This window comes from Aphis gossypii, chromosome 3 (genome assembly GCF_020184175.1).
Source record: "Aphis gossypii isolate Hap1 chromosome 3, ASM2018417v2, whole genome shotgun sequence".
In the NCBI taxonomy this organism is placed as follows: Eukaryota; Metazoa; Arthropoda; class Insecta; order Hemiptera; family Aphididae; genus Aphis; species Aphis gossypii.
This window is the reverse complement of record NC_065532.1, coordinates 42,063,047-42,083,606: the sequence shown is the minus strand read 5'-3', so window position 1 is coordinate 42,083,606 and position 20,560 is coordinate 42,063,047. Positions and strand designations below refer to the sequence as shown.

Genomic DNA, 20,560 nt, shown 5'->3' with positions numbered 1-20,560 from the left:
TATATATTTTAGCAGGATTCAGCTCACTCATTTATATTTTTCAGAGATATAAGTTCCTTGAAGCTATTTTCCCCGCCTCGATTTCTTCTTTTGAATCGCGGAACAGTAATTGAGTTGTTTTAAGGGTAATATATACTGTCAATTTTCAGTTTAATATATTTTATTTCATTTGTTTTTGCTTAACTACCTATATATATATTATTATATTTATTATTTTATTATATAATATAATCAGTAATTAATACTATAAAATAAAAGTTGATATGTTATTATTTTATCTTAAGAGTAAAAAATTAAATAAATCTAGAAATGTATTTTTTATCATAATTTAACGAAATGCTAAGATAGTAATATTAAAATAATAATACTATCCTTTGTGCTGAATTTTTCAAATTGCACAGAAAATTCCGACAAAAATAATAAATATATTTATTATTTTTTTAGTATGCCAATTTAAATTTATGATGTATAAATACTTCTCATATAATATATGGCGTTATTAATTGTATAATTACTATGCACATAACGAGTCATAAATTATAATATTTTAGTTGAGATACAAGTCAAGTCGTCAAAATCATTACTTTTTAGTTTAAATAAATGATAAATATAAATTTTAAATGATTTTTTATATAAAAAAAAAAACATTTTTCCATTCGAAAATTCAATATATGATAAATAATTAATAATAACGTGTTCTCTGACAAGCACGCGCAGTAAATTATTCAAAATATAATTTTACGATTGAAAACCCAATAATATTAGTAGGTATATTGTAATTTATAAAAATATCATTATAATTATGCATATTATTTAATTTCGTTAAACTACGTTAATACTAATATTGTGTAACATCAGATTTTCAAGGCGATTTGTATCAAACTACTTTTAATATATTATATCAAATCTCGATGATAGCATTTTATTTTATATTTCTGAAGTTCGTCCAAGTTTGATTTAACTTCGACGTAATATTCAGTCGTGGTTTGACTTGTACTGCACAAGGCGTTTAACAATGTGACAGCTGCTGCTGATGGGCGTATTCGAAGTTCGAACGAACTATATGTATTTTATACTCGACTGCCATAATTCACTACCAGGAAACGCTAAAATGACCGCGACCTCCGGAGAACACGTCACTTAACCCGGGCCAAGTATATAATCACAGCTTCACCAATAATTTATTTTTTATAAATTTTTATATTTACACGGTACAAAACATAAAGCTCACGTAAAAATTAGATAATATATTAAATATATATTGGAATATATATTAAAGTCTTAAATAAATAGAATCCTTTATAAAAATAACCATTCTGGATTAACTTTATTTTGAATAACAAATATAGGTAATATGATCTTAGTACTTATTTAAAATCTAAAATAACCGAATAACATTTTTGTTTTTTATTTTTGAAGTACTTCCGAAATAAAGAAAAATATTATATATTTTTAAATGGAAAATCGATGATATAGAATAATTATAAATTTCTTTAATCAAAGCTTATATTAGAGTGATGAGTGACGCCTCTTCCCCGACCACTGGTATTATTAGTTGCACTAAAGCGAGCAACCCAATAACCACCACTGAAGAAGCAAGTTTTTTTGAAACAATTAGATATACTATAGTCAGTTTCACTTCTGAAAATCTAGGGAGATATATGGAAGTTAATTATTTTTTTAATTTCAATTAATATTTCAAATTTTTTATTCATTTTTATAACTAGTTCATGTTAATTCTTTTAAAAATAAATATGCTTCTTTTTTGTTTTTTTAAAACAATTGTGTGCTGTTTGAGTTGCTTATTATGCTTTAAAATCCGAACCCTAGAATAACTATAAATTATAGGTATGTCATATACACAATTGATAGCACACAAGACTAAGTAGCCGTTTTGACAAAGACAAAACTTCAAGGAAGGGAGGGGGAATTTAGTACAATTATGGCACAACCAATGTGCAAAAAATATAATTACAATAATTTTTTTACCAAAAATTACCGTAATTCAGTTTCATTAATGTTTTATATTTTGAAACTTATAAATTATAATATTTACAGTTAATAATTACTATACAAATATTATTTTTTAATATTTCAGTATTAAAAAGAATTCATCGAGTCTCGATGAGAAGGTGAACACGTCAAGTCCCCCGTCGCCTTCCCCCTCAAAACCATCATTGACAAAACTCTTAATCTATAGATCGTGTGTTCGAGATCCAATTTTGGTACCGTTTTTTCACTTATGCAAATTTCTAAGAACAAATTAAAATATTAACACTTAATTAACCCTTGTGTTCCATAGTAGTGACCGTTTCGTCGTTTCGTGGGTTATTATATTATTACGTATATTATACTAAGTTATATGTTTAATCTGCGCTCATAGAAACATTATATTTGTGTTATTTTATCTATATTTAATCTATAGAAGAAAAAAATTCTTATCTAATTCCAAAACTGACTAAGGACTTTAATAATATATGTTATATAACAGATTAACATATCTGTTTTCTTAACCTAGTTTTAAATAAATATTTATGCGTTTCGACAGACGTGTTCCTTATAATATTAATCCTTAATAGCCTTAATACACTACATACAACAGAAATATAAGAATATTATTCGCGGACGAGAAAAAAAATACACGTCAGATAAGTACGCCCACGAAAGAAAACATAATATTATATTATGTCATCACTGGCTGCAATGAGCTAGAGTGATCTGGATTTAAAATATATTATAAAATTATAATTATATAAATAATTAGCACGTAACCGCACTAACCACATTTAGGTTGTACGAGAACAGTATAGGATATCATATATAAGTATGGTTGTATTTTTTATATATTCCTGTGGATATTATAATCGGATAATCCACATAGACATAGGCATAGGAATAGGACAGGTAAAAATATAAAAGTAATTATTATATAATTATGAAACGAATATTAACTTGAACTTGTATACCTTCTAATTATAAATAATATGTATGCATAAAACTGCAGTTAGATGCATTTACTTAATTTGGAATATCTTTATAATTCTATAACAATAGATATATTATGTGCTTACTCTGCTGGTTGCAGCGTAGCGTTGTTACCTACCATTTCGTTCATATTTCGATAACTTATACAACTTATCATTGCATTAATAAATAATAAAGTACACATAAATATACGATTATTCATGTTCGTATATTATATTTTTTTAATGCGTGTTTATATTTAAAAGGAAATACAAATAAATACAATTTAATTCACAATATTATATTTTGATCCCTAAAATCCTTCGCCAAGAAAATATAGGAATAATAAATAATAATAAAAAAAATGAATACACAAAAGATTTACCATAAAAAAAAAATTGCCTCTTTAAATTGTATAGCAAAATTTTAATGTATATATTCTCATGTTACACTCACTGTGTAGTTATTCATTTTCAAAAGAAATATGTCGAGTTCTAGTCAATGTTGCCTTATCGTAAAATATAATATAAAATCTTTTCAAAATTAATAATATTTCATTCGACAGAAAATGTATTTTCTTAAAATTATTTAAAAAGTATAAAATATTCTTTAATAACCACTTAAATCGTGTACGGAATAAATAAATTTTAATACATAGTGCAATTATTGTATAATATTTTTCTTTTCGCATTATTATTATTATATTTTATTCATAAAAAGTATTATTATGCCTAATGTGTATGATGATTCACAAACGCATTATATCAAGTAGATCAAGTAAAATACATGTTATATTTAATATCAAATAATTTGACCGTTATTCTGTAGAAAAAATTCGAAAAAAATATTCCTACCAGCTATTTTAATGATATATTGTTGTTCAGTGGCTGGACGAAATTGCCAGTCACAATTGGGGACAAGTATACAATATATATACAACTATCTAAAGAAGCTCAGCAACATGGAAACATTTTCTTTTTAGAATTATATATTTTTTTTCTTGTACTTTATGTACTTGTAATTGTAACGTTAAGTATTATGATTTGTGATAAGTTTTTTCGCAATATAAAAATGTTTTTACGAAATATGTTTGCCACGATATCGGTAAGTATATTATAGGTACTCTATTCTCAATAGTATATAGATATAGTACTATACAATAATAACAGACACGCAATTTTTTTATGTATATATATATATATATATTATATTCCTTTATACAAGTATGTCCTATATGTGCTGAGACTACTTTTTATTATTAACATTTCAAAAACTAAACCGTGCACGAGGTCTATATATAAAGTAATATATCCGGTGTCGTGCATAGAAATGGATCGTTAATTAAAAATACATTTTGTAATAATTTGAAGAGGTCGTTTAATTTAGAGAGAGTTTTAAAAATCACATTCAAAAAAATGTTGAAGAAATATAATTTCATAAAAATGAATATTAGTTTTTATTGTGATAGTCCTGTTTGCACCGAAAACACTTCATACTCGTGCACATATAAAACATAAAGATTTTACAGATTAACAAGTTAATCCGGTGTACCACCCATGCACAGATTCAAATTCCACAGACGATAAGCAATAAAAGTTAACATAACATACGTTTATGTCCGTGTATATAGACACATTTTATAGATTCTATTTTTTTTTTTATAAAACAAAAAGGTTGGAAACCGCTTTAACGACCAATTGGCAATTTATATTTTCTAAAGACTCGAAACAATGATGCATTCAAACACATTTGTTACAAAATACACTGCAGTTAATATAGGCAACTATGTATGTATATTTATTATAATATATATTACGCCTATTATTTTAAAAAAAACGTCTCACGTGTTATTTTGGATTTATTCGTCGTGTTACAGTGGAAATTATTGCAACGAACGTAATATCACTAATGTCTACTATCGGCGAGTCTTGTACCATAACTATTATGTCCTATATAATATACTTTACTTACGTGCCACATATACATAGTATTTTAATAATATTACATATTATGACGTAACGATGTTCTTGACTAATTTTTCTAAACTCCCGAGAAGACAATAACTGCTGATAATAATGGTTAATGGACTCATTATATATTTATATAAGCATACGCCTCGGGTCCCATGCTCCCATCGCAATTTTTGTGGGCAAGTGGTATTCCCAGTAGAGATATAATACAGACTATAAGACTATCACATAAATAAAATTACAGTCAGGGGCGTCATTTGGTGAATCACAGTATATACGTCGGTATCTCTATTTTGTACTATTATAGCCTTCTTTAAAAGTTAATTGTATGCTAACGTCGTTACAGCCAAAACGAAAATAATTAATATATTTATAATAAATATTGTAAACGTTTTTATAAAGTGTTAAGTATTTGATAGGTCGATCATTTTAATATTAAGTATTTCACCGTGTGCTCTAATTCTATAAAAATATAAAATGATAACGTCTCAATAGCTGTAGTTATGATTGATAAGAAGATGGAGAATGAGTACTTATGTCTATTATTATGCTAATTTTTAAATAATAGTTAACACTTTTAGGTTCCTTTTAATATAAGTTTAAAAGTTAAATCCACCCAAAAGTTATATTGTCCTAGTTTTATAAGTTATAACTAAAACTGTGACCCAACTGCAGTGTTATACTTAATTAGATCCAAGTGCACATTTGGTAAAAATGTATAATTTTACTTATCTAAAATAAAAGTTTGACTTATGAAGTATCTGTAAGAGTGTTACACGAGTTTATTAAGTTAGGTACCTATACTTATAACTAGAACAATGCAATCTATAACACAAAAAAAAAAGTTCACTTAGCATTAAATTCGGTGTCTTTTTTTTAATAAATGTTTTTGTTCCATTTCAAAATTATAGAAAAAAAATATATTTATTTAATACTTAGTGAAAACTTGAGTTGGGAATTTTTACTGAGTTTTTCGTAGCCATCAGTCATCTCTGCCCACTATTTGCACCAATGTAACGAAAATCGACGGTGTAAATATATTATTAAATTAGATAATACCAAAATAATTAATAGTAATCTTTTGGGTACTACAAATCATCCACTGTACAAAATAGTTACTTCAGTGTTGGTAACGTCAGCGACATCTAGTGGTCTGTGACTGTTCGTGCATCGAAAATTTTTGAAAATCTACTTGACGCGCTGGCACACAACAATATAGTCTAAGCACTCTAAGCAAACTCTAGTCTCGTATAATAAAACATAATCAATTCCGAATTTTATTTCATGATTTCGTATGGATAAAAATACCGTTTTACAGTCGTAAACTCGTAATTATCGAGGTACTGATTTTCGAGTCGCGAGCGATTAATTCAACATAACATTATATTATATCATGTAATATTTTATTAGCGACGGCACCGATATAAACAGCAATTATTTTTTAATTTATTATCGCGGAAAAAATTCTATTTACAAAAATTGAAAAATCGTGTATAAATATAACTTACTCATATAACAGTGTATAATATTCATTTATACACAGTATATTACATGAACATGAGCATATAAAATAGATGTGGGTATAGAATATATGGATGTATAGTTGGTACAATAAATTTAATAATAAGGTACCTAATAACATTAAGAGGCCAGGTGCCAGATTTTCAAAATTTCCGCAATTCTATAAAATTTGAAAATTAAATTTTGTATTTTAGTTACCACCTTAGTTATAATATTTTTCCACTAATTTACTACCCGATACCTATTTAAGAGGGGGGGGTTAATAAGGAGTATTATATCGAAAAAAATGACTTCACGGGAATAATTTTCAGACTTAACTTGTTAGAATCGTGTTTATAATTTTTTAACGCGTCCGTTAAACTTATATCATTAGTATTATTATGCACATCGTTTCTTGGGGCTACATTTAAGATTTTGGCGCCCTGTACAAATCAAATGGTTCACCACCCCTGCATCTAGGGCGTATTTTAGGGAGATATAAAATATACACATTAATATAATTACTTTCAAATTTTATAAAACAACAATAATTTAATGAAGCAAAAAAAATTATGAATTTTAACATTTCATAAAAATAATAATATTAAAATAACTTAATTACTCCAATATAATATATATATATTTACCGTATAACGTATAATAGCAAACTCATTTACACTTCAAAGAAATTATATAAATCATAACTCATATAATAATAAATTATTTTTCTTAAGAAATTAATATATTATAATTAATAAATAGTAAGTAATATTTTAATAGTGTTATCATTAATTCATCATCGTGCTTGTTTCATAAAATAAAATCACTTATCACTACAACAATACTTATACAAAATTTAATCTTGATAAATACACACATTGGAATAGAAGAATATAAAGACTATAGTTTACTTTATCCTCTTGTAAAAATATTAGAGTTCACTAAACACGTGTCTGTATTCTTTCATGCAAAAATTGAAGACCTTATTCTAAAAAAAATAAGATTTAATTTGCATAAGGATCTTAAACTAATAATAAGCCATGTTGGTAAAAGGTACTCATTAAGTATATGCAAAAGACTGAATACTCAATTTTTAGATACATTTTTGATCGTAAGTATTTATATTGATATGTGAAGAGATTCAATGATTTAATTAACCAGTATAAATGTTTAAAGATAAAAAGTCGAAAAAAGTAGTTCAAGTTTGAGTGCACAGTTTATTAAAAACGACAAATTGTTATTATTAGGTGTTAGGTATTATTTGTTTTAAGCACTATTATGTTATAATTTCACTTATTAATTTGAGTTGTATAATTATTCTGAAAAAGTAAAACATATAAGTAATATTATATTATGTTTTGAATTAAAATTATTATATTAGGTATAATACATAGAGTAATACTATGGTTACTCTATGGTATAATATGGTAAATCCAATAAAAACTATTATCATATATAGAGTATTTTGGTGTTTCAAATTAATTTGTTTTCAAGAAAAATTCCAGAAGTAAAATAGGCAACTGATTAAACAATCTCGGGGGGGCAGTTATAAATAAAAAAAGGCGGGATTCTAATATTCAAATGTAACATTTCCAAGAAGAATGCAGTCACGCGCATGCGCGGATAGCGCATCGTTCAAATGGCCTTTTCGCGCCAACAGGCTGTCGGAGGCAGTCATCGGAGGATGCTTGGCTTCTGTTTGGTCTCATTGCAGTTTGACCAAAGTAAAAATCAATGTTTGGAGGTAATAAACAAAGTTAGCGTCGTTTTTACAACGTCTATGAAGGCGTCGGATGAACGTGACGATGTCATTTTTCGCGTACACGACAATCGGCACTCAACGCGTCATACCGACATTGCGTCTCTTTTTTAGCCGAGTCTAAAGTGTATGTATTAAAATATTGTCATTTGATTTTTGGCCGATCGCTGTCGATTATCGTTCATCATCTGCACGGCGACTAGGACGATCAGTGAACGCAAAACGACAGGACCGCAGCATCACGCCAAAACCATTATTCGCCAGTTGCGATTGTGTGAAACAACGCGGACACATGGTAATCGGCTCGTCATAATAGGATCAGTAAAATTCGACGACAATCGCTACCGTCGTGCAGATCTTTCCAATCAATTTTGACGTACAACCCGATTTAAAGGAAAAAATATACCGATTCAGGTAGTTATTTAGCATTTTCTAAATATTTTAATGTACGACTTTTTGGAGTCATGGCAGTAAGGCATAAATTATATTCTGTGGCCAATGCTCTTTTTATGGTTATAATTTTTTTTCGCATATTAAATTCTGAACGGAGTGAAGAATGTATTGATTTTACAATGATGTATGTTTTTTTTTTTGTTTTTTTTTTTTGTGTCTGTGTACAGCATAACTAGTCGAAATAATGCTCCAATTTCTAACTATGGGGGTAGTTTCCGATATAAAAGTGAATATCCTTGGTGCATTATAGAGGTAAAAAGTTAACATTTTCCAACAGTTTTCAAAAAAAAAGAGAAAAACAAAAAAAAATGACGGAAAAACGGCAATTTTTACGCAAAACCAGTTTTCGACCAAATCGATTTTTTTTTATGGTTGTAATTCAAAAACTAATCACTGAAAATACTTGAAATTTTCACCAAATGTTAATGTCAGTGGTATCTGTATATAGTTAAATTTTCAAAAAATTTTGACTTTTTTTGAGTTATTTATAGACCACTGAAATTTTCGATTTTTTTGAGAAATTTTTTTTAAAGTGTCGATAAAAAATTTTTGGATGACCAAAAAGTTTTGAAAATTTAATACAAGGTTCCTTATGAGTTGTTTTATTGTAGCTAAAAAAAATTAAAAATCGTTAGTCACAATTTTTTTTTATAAGCGTTTTTAGTTCAAATTTTTACGAAATCTGTCGAAAACGCGAAAATTTGCTAGTAATTTTGAAGTTGAAAAATCATAAAATTTTTTTCTTTTATAACTAAGTTTTGAAAATTTGGTGCAAGGTTCTCCATACATTTTCTTCAAATATCTGTAAAAAAAACTCTACCGGATTCAGACAAAAAAATTTTATGAGTGTTTGAAATTTAAATTTTTACAAAACCGCGTTAAATAACGGTTTAGCCTCAAACGATTTTTGATATTTGTTATAATTCAAAAGTATAAGTCGTAGATACTTGAAAATTTTACCAGTTATTTAGATTGGCATTTTATTTACTTGATTTAATTTTCTATTAAAAAGAGTTTTTTTGAGCTATTTATAGACAATTGAAATTTTCAATTTTTCTGAAAATTTTTTTTAAAGAGTCGATAACATTTTTTTGGCCCTATCAAAATACTTGAAAATTTTATACAAAGTTCCTCATATGTTATTCTTATAGTGATTAAAAAATTATAAGAATACATAGGCACAATTTTTTTTATTAGCATTGAAGTTCAAATTTTGACAAAAATTCGTCAAAATCATGAATATTTGCAAATTATTTTGTAGTTCAAAATTCATAAAATTGTTTGTATAGGTAGCTAAGAGTAGAAAATTTAATACAAGATTTTCCATAAGTTTTGCTTCAAAAAGCTATAGAGAAAATTTTAAGAGTCATTAAAGGAAAAATGTTTTGAGCGTTTGAGTTTTAAATTTTTATGAAATCGGATATTTGTTTCAAAATAGAATATATGACAATATTTAATTATATATATTATAGACTGACAAATCATCTCCGTTCAGAATCGTTTTTCGTATACAATGATACTTATCATTGCATTCAAATTTAATCTACCCTAGTCCGAGGTCTACCCCACCCCCTAATGTACAGCAGAGCGGTACCCACTTGCCGACTTTTTTACTATGATGTTTCTATTCATTGTAATCATATTTTTATTCATTCAAATAATCGTATTTACATCTGTACAAATAGCTACTGTTAATCGTAAAAAATACATCATAATGTACACCAATGAGCTATTGATGGATGACAAAAAAATTAAAAAAATAGTAAAAATAAGTTTAAAGAAAAAGAGTCAGGGATAGATTTTGCTAGATCTAAACTTACAATTAATGTTTTATTAAAAAAATAATATTCAATACTATTATTGAGCAAGGTAAAAAAATGTGACGAAAACATGAACTAGTTAGTCGAAGATTTATCTAGTTTTAAAATGTACCGATTGTATCATATTGTGACATTAAAAGAAGATTTCCAAGTAAAAAAGTGTATTTTGAGATAATTGTATAAGTTTTCAATTCGTTAACTTGAAATCGAATTTTATTAACTCATGCTATTTAGTACCTACTCGTTACATAATAATAATCTAATATAAATAGTACACCAAATACTTTTAAACACAATTTCTCAAAAATAATATTATTTTAAATTTTTTTAATAAACATTTTTATATAATATATATTCTTAGATTGTGTAAATTTTTACTCGGAATCGTTAATTTTTAATTTTTAATTTATAAAAAACAAAATAATTTTGCATATTTATGATATAAATGCATGTGTAAATTCGGACCCAATTATAATAGTTTAATAATAATAAATATTAAAATATAGTTCTTAGATTTTCTCTAGCAAACAATGCATAATATAATATTGTTACCATAACAATTTTATTGAAACATCTTTTATTTTTATTTAACCATTGTTTTACTTATTCAAATACTGTTTGACCAATAATAGTTAGAACTCAACTTTTAATCAATTGTTTGCAATTTGTAATCTTGACTTTGAATTCTAAATTCCAAAAAGCTATTGATGATCGTCAATGCACCATTATCGAAAAATCGAGAATTTAAGCAATCTTTAATTGGTATATTCCATTCAGTTCGTCAAAATAATCGTCACATGAAGTATAAGCAAAATAAATTTAAACGAGAAAAATGAGTTCACAAAAAATACTTATCATCTAACTGCCCCTTAAACAATTTGTGTCAAATCTTAATGTATATAACAGAGACAAGAACCCGTATACGCCAATTAGTAATATGATTATGGTATTTTAGTAAACTTGAAGAAAAGAACAACTCATTAACTAACACTTAAGTTTGTTTTTTTTTAGCTATCTAGACATCTAGTATCCGAAAAAATCAAATTGATTCGTACTGGGACAAGCTTTCAAATATTTGTAATAATATTAATATTAATCTTTTTATATTTACAGGAATTTGTCTATAATGTCATATCCATTACCTCCATATCAAGAAATGAGTATTGTAGAACAATAGGCATTAGGATTAGGAACAATGGCTAGCGAAAATAATTCTGACACGCTATCTATTGAAACTGTAGCCCAAATCAAATACAAAAATTTGCCGTTTTATGAAGTTATTGATGAAGTCATTAAGCCAACTCTTCTAACTGGCACGAACATTTGTACATTAGCACAATTCCCTGAAGGTAGTAATATTTTATGATTATTTTTTTATTTTAACTATGTTCATAATATCTATTTTATTTCAGGTATGAAAGAAGCTATATTCAAACTTGTTCTGTCACGCGAACAAGTCAATTTCGTATCCATGAATCGAACAATTTCTCATGGAAAATTTGAATATCCTTATTATCAGTACCAAATTCGAATTTGCCAGTTTATAGAGCCTGTACCTAATGAGTCACCAGATTATATGCCTCTTGGACTACGCATACGAGTTAATACGAGAGAATGTCAATTACCACTAATTCCTTTTAATGCTCAACCAGAATTGACCCTGGCATTAAGACTTGAATGTAGACGATCTGCAGACCCTATCGATTGCACTGAAAATGTCAAACTTTCTCCAATCAATTACAACGACATCACTATTAATTGGAATCCGGACAACAAAAAATACGTTTTTTCAATGTATCTGGTAAAGAAATTAACGGCAGAGACTTTAGTAAAAAAACTTCAAGACAAAGGCGGGAGACCTATAGAAGAAACAAAAAATATTATAATTGAAACGTTATCAAATGATGATCCAGAATTAGCTACTACGTCTACATATCGTTTTTCTTTGGTGTGTCCATTAAGTATGATGAGGATGAAAATTCCTACTAAATCCATTCATTGTGATCACTTACAATGTTTCGATGCCACATATTTCATTTTAATGAATGAAAAAAAGCCAACTTGGAAGTGCCCAATATGCAACAAACCTTGTTTTTATAATGATTTACTAGTAGACAATTATTTTTTAGAGGTCGTTTCAAGTCCAACCCTTAAAGACTGTACTAATGAAGTTGAGATTTTACCTGATGGAACGTGGAGGATTTATGAAGATATAAAAAAAAGTAAAATCACTGATATAAGTAACTAATTAAAGTTTTTTATTTGATACGCTGGTAAAAAAAGTTCGTCATCTCTGGATTAATAATAATAATTATGTAACAAAATAATATGCACACTATAATAATTATAGTTTTAGTTTGTCAAAACGGCGTTTTGGATAGGCAATTTAGTGGCTTCAATCAGTATTTTTAAAATACTATTAACATTATAATAAATATTTTTGCATGTAAGTCACTGACATAAGTATAGGTAGGTCTTGAGTAGCAAAATAAGATGAAAGAAAGTAATAATATTTTGTTATGTAACGTCATTACCTCGTATGTGTATGCTGTGCAGTTGCTGAGTTTGGCTGGAATGTGGGATGGTCGTACATGAAAAGGCGAATGACTATTATACGGACATCATCAGTGTAAAATTATTATTATAGATCATATAATATGTTAGTTTGAAATGTTTAAATGTAATAAAAGTGTTTACAAACATAAATTGTGTTAACAATTTTCTTGCATTTATTTTATATTCAACCTTTGAAGACTGGATTGAGCTGGAATATTCATTTCATTTAATAGAGTATTAAAATCATTGATGTCTTAAAAATAATGGCCGTAAAACGATAAGTGTATGCTATTCTATCTCACACAAGTTAAGTGTTGGTCAAATTGAATTTTGGATAAAGCCAATAAAATAATTCTTTTGAAAAATTAGAAATGATTCATTAGCAATGATTTTTTTTTTTCATTTTATGGTTGTACTATTCACTATAAACATACAAAATATATAAAGCTAAGAATAACATATTTTATTATGCTAATTCTAGGTTAAAACATTTTATACTTGTTAAATAGTGATCATTAACATTTTTTTAAATTAGTATTTTAAATTATTTACTTTACACTTCAATGGGTCCAAACACGATCAATTTAGAAATAAACACTTAAAATAAATTAATAATTAAAAAAATGATAAAATAATGCTCTGAAAGTTGAAAAAAATAATAAAAAATACTAATTAAAGTTTCAATTTTGATGTGAAACATGAATCGAGTTATGTACATGTACTTAGAATGCATTGTATTTAGAATTTTTAAAGTCCTCCCCCCATAAAAAAATCACTGCATTTGAAATGGGCTCTATTTAATACCTACCAAAAAAGTAATATTGTGAAATGTGAACTATCTACTAAACTATTTAAAATTTAAATTATGGATAAAAAAAATGTTATGAGTAAAATGCAATGTTTACATACTAATGTATATTGAATGAACTTTAAAAATATTAATAACATGAGTAATAAGTAATAATAACATACCAATTACCATTACCCAAATTTACTGATCACAAATAAAATAGTATTATGGTACTTAAAGAAATAAATTTTTCAATGATTAGCCCGTCTAGTAATCCATATGTGGAAGGCCATATTCCACGGAAGACATATTTCATTTGAAAAACTATGTTTGATGCCATATATTCCATTGGGGGAATTGAAGCTGGTCAAAAATTACAAATTAAAGATTATACCAATACTAATATTTAATATTAAATTGTAATATGAATTATGGTTAAAATATTTAATATATCATAATATATTCAAAAATGTATACATTGTTGTTGTTCGTTTTGTATATAATTTCTTTCTGGAAATGATTTTGTATAATATGTTAATAGCAAAATATTTTACTTTCACACAAAGTAAATATGTATTAGGAATAAATAAAAATAGCATTTATGCAATCAATGCTCAACTTTAATTGTTAATATAAAATTAGAATGGTCGGTTCAGAATAATAATATAGAAAAAGTTCCTTACTATAAACACATTTAGTAACTATGGATTAGACTATGGTTGAAAATAATCCATTATTATTTTGGTTTCACTCGGTATTTTGTTTTGTATTAGTGTTGTTGTGTATAAATATTGCTTGTAGTAAGAGATATAAACTAATACAATTTTATTGTTTATTGTGTATAATATATGAATAAATATGTATATAGAATGTATTTGATATTAAATAATATCGTGACACATACAAAATAATAGAAGCAATATAGAAAAAAATGTAATTTAAAACTTATGTTTTGACACACATTGAACTAATATTATAATTTATAACATTTTATGTTTTGCTTTTCAGTCTTCACATAGAAAAAATAAAAATAATAACTACCAAATAATAATATTTATATTAAAATAATAATTAAAAATAAAATATAATTATATGTATATATATATACATATAAACATATAAATCATTGGACATAAATTATTAATTCATTTTGTATTAAAATGCTCAATGTATTTAGAGAAAATTATAAATTATAGAATACTTGTACATAGTATATAAATACACACACACATACATTTATAATAATATATATTATTATCAATTTTTTAAAAATACAAAATAGTTAATTACATTTATAACTAACTTGTTACAAATTATGTATAAATGAAACAAATGTGTATAAAAAAAATTATTTTTCTATTATTGTCATTTAATAAAAAGCTTTAGCCTTCAAATCCTATTATAATATATATATAAATAGGATAAAACTTAAAAGTAATTACTAGATAGTGATTGAAATGTAATATGCAAGGCTAGGATTTATATGCAACCACCGTGCAAGTAACTGTTTCAAACATTCCAGAAATATGCATTTTAAGATTTTGAGTACCAATGTTAACATAAGAATATAATGTTACCTGAAAGTTTCTATAATGTTCCACAAAAATATAAGTTATGCACATTTAATATTCCAATGTAAACAGTATAATGAAACATTCTTTATTAACCTACATTAATGGTTTTATAAAAACATATTGCTTTATAAAAATGTAATGTTCCCCATTAGTATTGGGCTAATACGTTATGGGAATATGAATAATTGTAATTGGTTAGAATTTTTTTCTGATTTCTTTTACATTTTAATTTAAACTATTTTACTTTTTTATATTCAACGACAATAATAACATATTATAATATATTAATGTTATCATGTAATACTTTACTTATATATATATTTCTTATAAATATTATATAGGTACTCATGTAGTAAATGATTTATAAATAAGTAAATAATTATGCATTATCAATTGTTAAACTGCTGCTAAAACGTTAATTTAATATTATCGATAAGATAGATGACTCTGCCAGGAACACTTTATATGAATAATAAAAAAATTTAAAAAAACTTATATATATAATTTATTTATTTGTATCTATAATATACAAAACACATGTTAGGTGGTTTCAATAAGGATTGGTACAAACGAGTAAAAGTGAAATCGACAGATATTCCTTTGACTGTAGTGGCAGTAGTGTCAGTAGTAAAAGTGAGATGGAAGGTATAAACATTATTATTTATGTTTAATTTTTATTTAATTTATTAAAGCATACCTAACTAATAACTATTATTGTATTTGATTTAATTTAAAGATTCTGGTTACACTATTATAGGTACCTAATGGCTAATATTCAAAAGACATCAACGTCAGGAACTGTCCTTAAAGAGTCATCACAAACACCTTCAACAGTTAATACTTTTAATAGTTCTTTTTTGTCATCAGCAGTAAACTCCAAATCCTACAAAGAAAATAGTTATATAGATTTGGAAAATTTATCATTGTTTAATTCAAATTCTATAGCATCTATGATAGAAGATTCAGATTACATGCATTCATTTTTACCAAAAACAAGTAAATCTTCAAATTCAGTATCACAAGTAAATACATTTGGATTTTAATGTCCTGATCATAATATTTACTAAACAAAATTTATTTTGTGTCATAGAATATAGAACCTTATCCAAGTGATCCAACAATGAAAACAATACAAAATTCATCTGCAGGTAAGATTAATGTGAATATGGTTAATAAAAGTGACCGAATATAAAGTATACTTAAAATCAATTTGCAAATTACTTATTTTAAAATAATTTTACTAAAAATAAGTTAATAAAACAAATGATGATAACCTTATATCTATTCTAAGCTTCTCTGATTTTATTAGCCTTTAATAAATTTAATAATATAGGTACTTAAATCCAGGCGCGTACACAAGGGGGGGTTTTAGGGGTTCAAACCCCCCCCGAAATTTCAGGAAATAAGTTTTATTGTTTATAACCTTAGGTTAGATTATATAAGAATAAAAATTTAAAACCAAAACCCCCCCTAAAATATTTTTTTGTGTACGCGCCTGCTTAAATCTAATTATTCTTATAAATGTATCTATATCATAATGAACTATTCAAAAAAATAATTATATATTCTAGTAACATATAAAGCAGAAACCCTACAGCATGGCATTTTAAGAAAGATCCTGGATGAATTGATAACTACTCGCTTAATGAGCCATCGGATGATAAACCAAATTAATAGTTTAAAAAATGAAGTAGCAACGCTAACATTTCAAATGGTACCAGTTTTGTCGAAAATTCCAGATCAACAATTCTTAGACCAATTTCCATTTTCTTCTAAAATGAGCGTTTTAGAATTTGAAAATAAATTAAATACAGATAGCGATATTAAAGAAAAATTTGTAAGTAAAAATTAAAAAAAATTGGATAACATTTTTTATTTATTTCTGTTTATCTTGAATTTACTACTTATATTTGATAGCAAAAGATGTTTTGCTCTGTCAGTGAATTTGATGCAAAAAGTAACATCAGAAAAATTCTTTCCAAGTTATTCACAAACAAATTTGCAGTTGAATGTTTGTGGACTGGTAGAGCTTTTGAGAAAGATGCAACAGAGTACAGAATTCAAGAGTTACAAATTATTATTATAATGAGAAGTGTGCTATTATTTTTGTGCTATAGTATATTATGAACTGAAAAAAATTTTGTTGATAGGTATATTTAAAAATCAGTATATCCAGTATTCAGATTCAAACTTTGAATTAGATGTCCGGTGTTGGTTTAGAACCGCTTAAACAAGATTTGACAGAGAAATACAATCTCAAAATTTACTATAATAATATATCCAACCTAACTTTAAATTTTACCAACTTTTAAATTTACATTTTGTAGCTTTTCCAGCCAAGTAGTTTGGAACTTTAATATTTTATTTTATACACAATGTTTTGTTATAACTTTTTGCATTACTTACCTATGTATTTTTTATGATTCATTTTTTTAACAAATACTGATGTTAAATTGGTTTTAGGGTCCGTAACACCTTGTAGAAGAATTAAATATATTGGATGCATATCTAATCGACAATTTCAAAGGCAACTTAAGAATGAACTTGAAGTAATTAATAATTAAAATTAAATTCTTAAATCATTTATAACTGAGTTGAATTTTCAAATTTTTTTGTTTAAATGTTAACAATTTTATTTAAAAAGTGAAATTTTTCTTTAGATTGCCATTCAACCAGTAATCCAATAGAAGAAATAAAACCTTCCAATGAGCACGAAAAAGTAAAATCATCTGATGCGGAAATTAGTTTGGAACCATTATTTAATAATCATTTACTAATTACAAGAAGAACTTATGTTACCAGTAATAGCACTTGCATCTTATAATGTTAGTATTGATGCGTAGTTTATATATTTTACATAATATGATTATATTTTCATTTATTGTTTTTAGGATATTTCAAAAAAAGTTCAGCCAATATTTTAAAAAGAGGTTACTGGTGAAGATTTAAATCAAGTTTTAATAAAAAGACTTTGTAAATGGGCTGTAAACTTTAATGTTTCCCATAGAAGTGCAAATGAAATACTATCTATTCTGCATAATATTGGTTTAAAAGTTCCAAAATATATCACAACTATTCTACATCAACATAAAGATAGAATAAATCATCCTATGATTAAAATCTAAAACAGTTCATATTTAGATATAGGTATATTAAATATAATTAAATCTCATTTAGTTAAACATATTAAGCATACTCCTAATAACGTCATAACAATTAAATTAAGTTTTAATATTGATGGCCTACCTTTGGCAAAGAGCTCAAAAACTCAGTTTTGGCCTATCTTATAATCATTTACTAATTTACCTATTTTTTAAAAAAGATTTTTCCTGTTGGTATTTACCATAGTTATAAAAACAAACCTAAATGAATATTTTAAACCATTTATAATTGAGTTACAAAACTTTTTAATTTGCGGTATTAAAATTGAAAATAAACAAATACATTTTGAAATTGTTCATATTGTTGCTGACCAGCCAGGAAAGGGATTTTTATTAAATGTTAAGAACCATAATGGGTATTTTTCTTGCAACTCTTGTGAAGTGGAAGGAGATTATATAGAAAAAAGAGTATGCTTTTCAGGTAGCTCTACTCTATCTCGCAGTAATGATTCATTTAGATCTAATTTCTAAATCTAATCCTGAGTATCACAAAGATGGTGTAAGTCCTTTAATAGAACTTCCAATAGATGTGACTAACACAGTTGTTCTTGATTATATGCATTGTGTTTGCTGAAGGGTAATGAAACGCCTTCTTGAGTTTTGGATATGAGGGAAAAACCTGTTAGAATTATAGAAGAAAAAAAATCTAATACTTCTTTATCTTTGTTCAATTTAAGGAAGTTAGTACCATCTGAATTTGCTCGACTGCCAAGCTCTATTGATGATCTTGAGTATTGGAAAGCTAAAGAATTTTGGGAAATAGGTACTTTTATACACAGGGGTTATTATATTGAAATTGAGTTTAAAAAAATAATTTTATGAACATTTTCTTCTTTTAGTTGTATCAATTTGAATATTATGCTCAAATCAAATTAGTAATGAAAATAATAATTTAGCATTAAAGCTTTTATGACAATTTTTTGAAAACTATTCATTGCATTATGGTCCTCAATTTATGAACTACAATGTTCACAGTTTAATCCACTTACCATTTTATGCACATTTTCACGGATCTTTAGATAACTATGGTTTATTTAAATATGAAAACTATATTCAAATATTAAAAGATACCCTCTTTCAGAAATTCAAAATAAAATAACTGCATCTGGAAGAGAAGAATTGATAACAGCCTCGACTTATGATGAGAATAATTTATTGAAATAATGAAATCTTTTAAGATAAATGAAAATATTTCAAATTTTGGGACCATTTATTATAACCAAATTACTTTAAATTCCAAGAATTATGTTCTTAGCTGTATAATAATCCTAAAGATCAGTGTATTATCTTAGATGATGGTAGTAATGCAATAATTAAAAATATTTATAAATCAAATACTGAAATTCATAATACTATAAAACTATCTGTTGTAAAAATATAACCATTAACGATTTATTTATAAAACCAGTGCCCAGTAGACATGTTGGAATTTATTTAATTAACAGCAATCATGTATCAAGTCCTTATATGGTATTGTTTTAAATACTGTTAAGTATAAATGTTTTTTTCTCTAAGCTTGTTAATGATCAAGCTGTTGTGATTTCATTATGTCACAATGTTTGATATAGTATATAGTAGTACAATGTCTTATAAAATATTTAAATATTTAATTGTATTTGTATGTTAACTTAAAATAATATTATATGTAATTTTAATTAAATAAGTGTAATTATATAAAATGAAAAAAAAAATAAAAAATGTGTTATGAAGTTTAAAATTTAAATTCTATATTTTTATTTTAAAATCAATAATTTTCAAACATTTTACTCAGTGCCATACTATGTAATGATATTATTTACCATAATTAGCACAAAAATATATTTTTATTGTATCAAAACCATATGTAGTTTTAAATAATATTAAATTGAAATTTGAAGTGTTCTTTGTTCATCTTACCAATAATCAAGCTGTTGTAATTTAATTGTGTGATAATGTGTAATATATGTTACTACTTATTTAAATTGTACCTATATATTTATTAATGTTTGGTATGAACATTTATTTTAAAATAAC

The 20,560-nt window shown here is 25.9% G+C and overlaps 1 protein-coding gene and 1 long non-coding RNA gene across 5 annotated transcripts; both read left to right on the top strand.

The window, feature by feature from the left end:
• Positions 1-8,252: 8,252 nt before the first annotated feature.
• Positions 8,253-13,172, top strand: LOC126550648 (E3 SUMO-protein ligase PIAS1-like). Of its 4 annotated transcripts, none has more exons than XM_050202578.1 (4): positions 8,253-8,607; positions 11,580-11,815; positions 11,879-12,688; positions 13,023-13,172. In XM_050202578.1, exons 2-4 carry the CDS (start codon positions 11,662-11,664, stop codon positions 13,097-13,099), a joined length of 1,041 nt encoding a protein of 346 aa, XP_050058535.1. In that variant the 5' UTR covers positions 8,253-8,607; positions 11,580-11,661; the 3' UTR covers positions 13,100-13,172. The 4 variants fall into 4 exon arrangements, with proteins under 4 accessions (XP_050058535.1, XP_050058536.1, XP_050058534.1 ...); XM_050202579.1 differs by lacking the exon at positions 8,253-8,607 and adding an exon at positions 11,034-11,412; XM_050202577.1 differs by lacking the exon at positions 8,253-8,607 and adding an exon at positions 11,034-11,412 and having other exon boundaries at positions 11,478-11,815.
• Positions 13,173-17,719: 4,547 nt separating this feature from the next.
• On the top strand, positions 17,720-18,527 carry LOC126550653 (uncharacterized). The gene is made up of 3 exons (XR_007604734.1): positions 17,720-17,935; positions 18,047-18,211; positions 18,278-18,527. It is a non-coding gene; the product is annotated as an uncharacterized LOC126550653 (long non-coding RNA).
• The last annotated feature ends 2,033 nt before the right edge of the window (positions 18,528-20,560 follow it).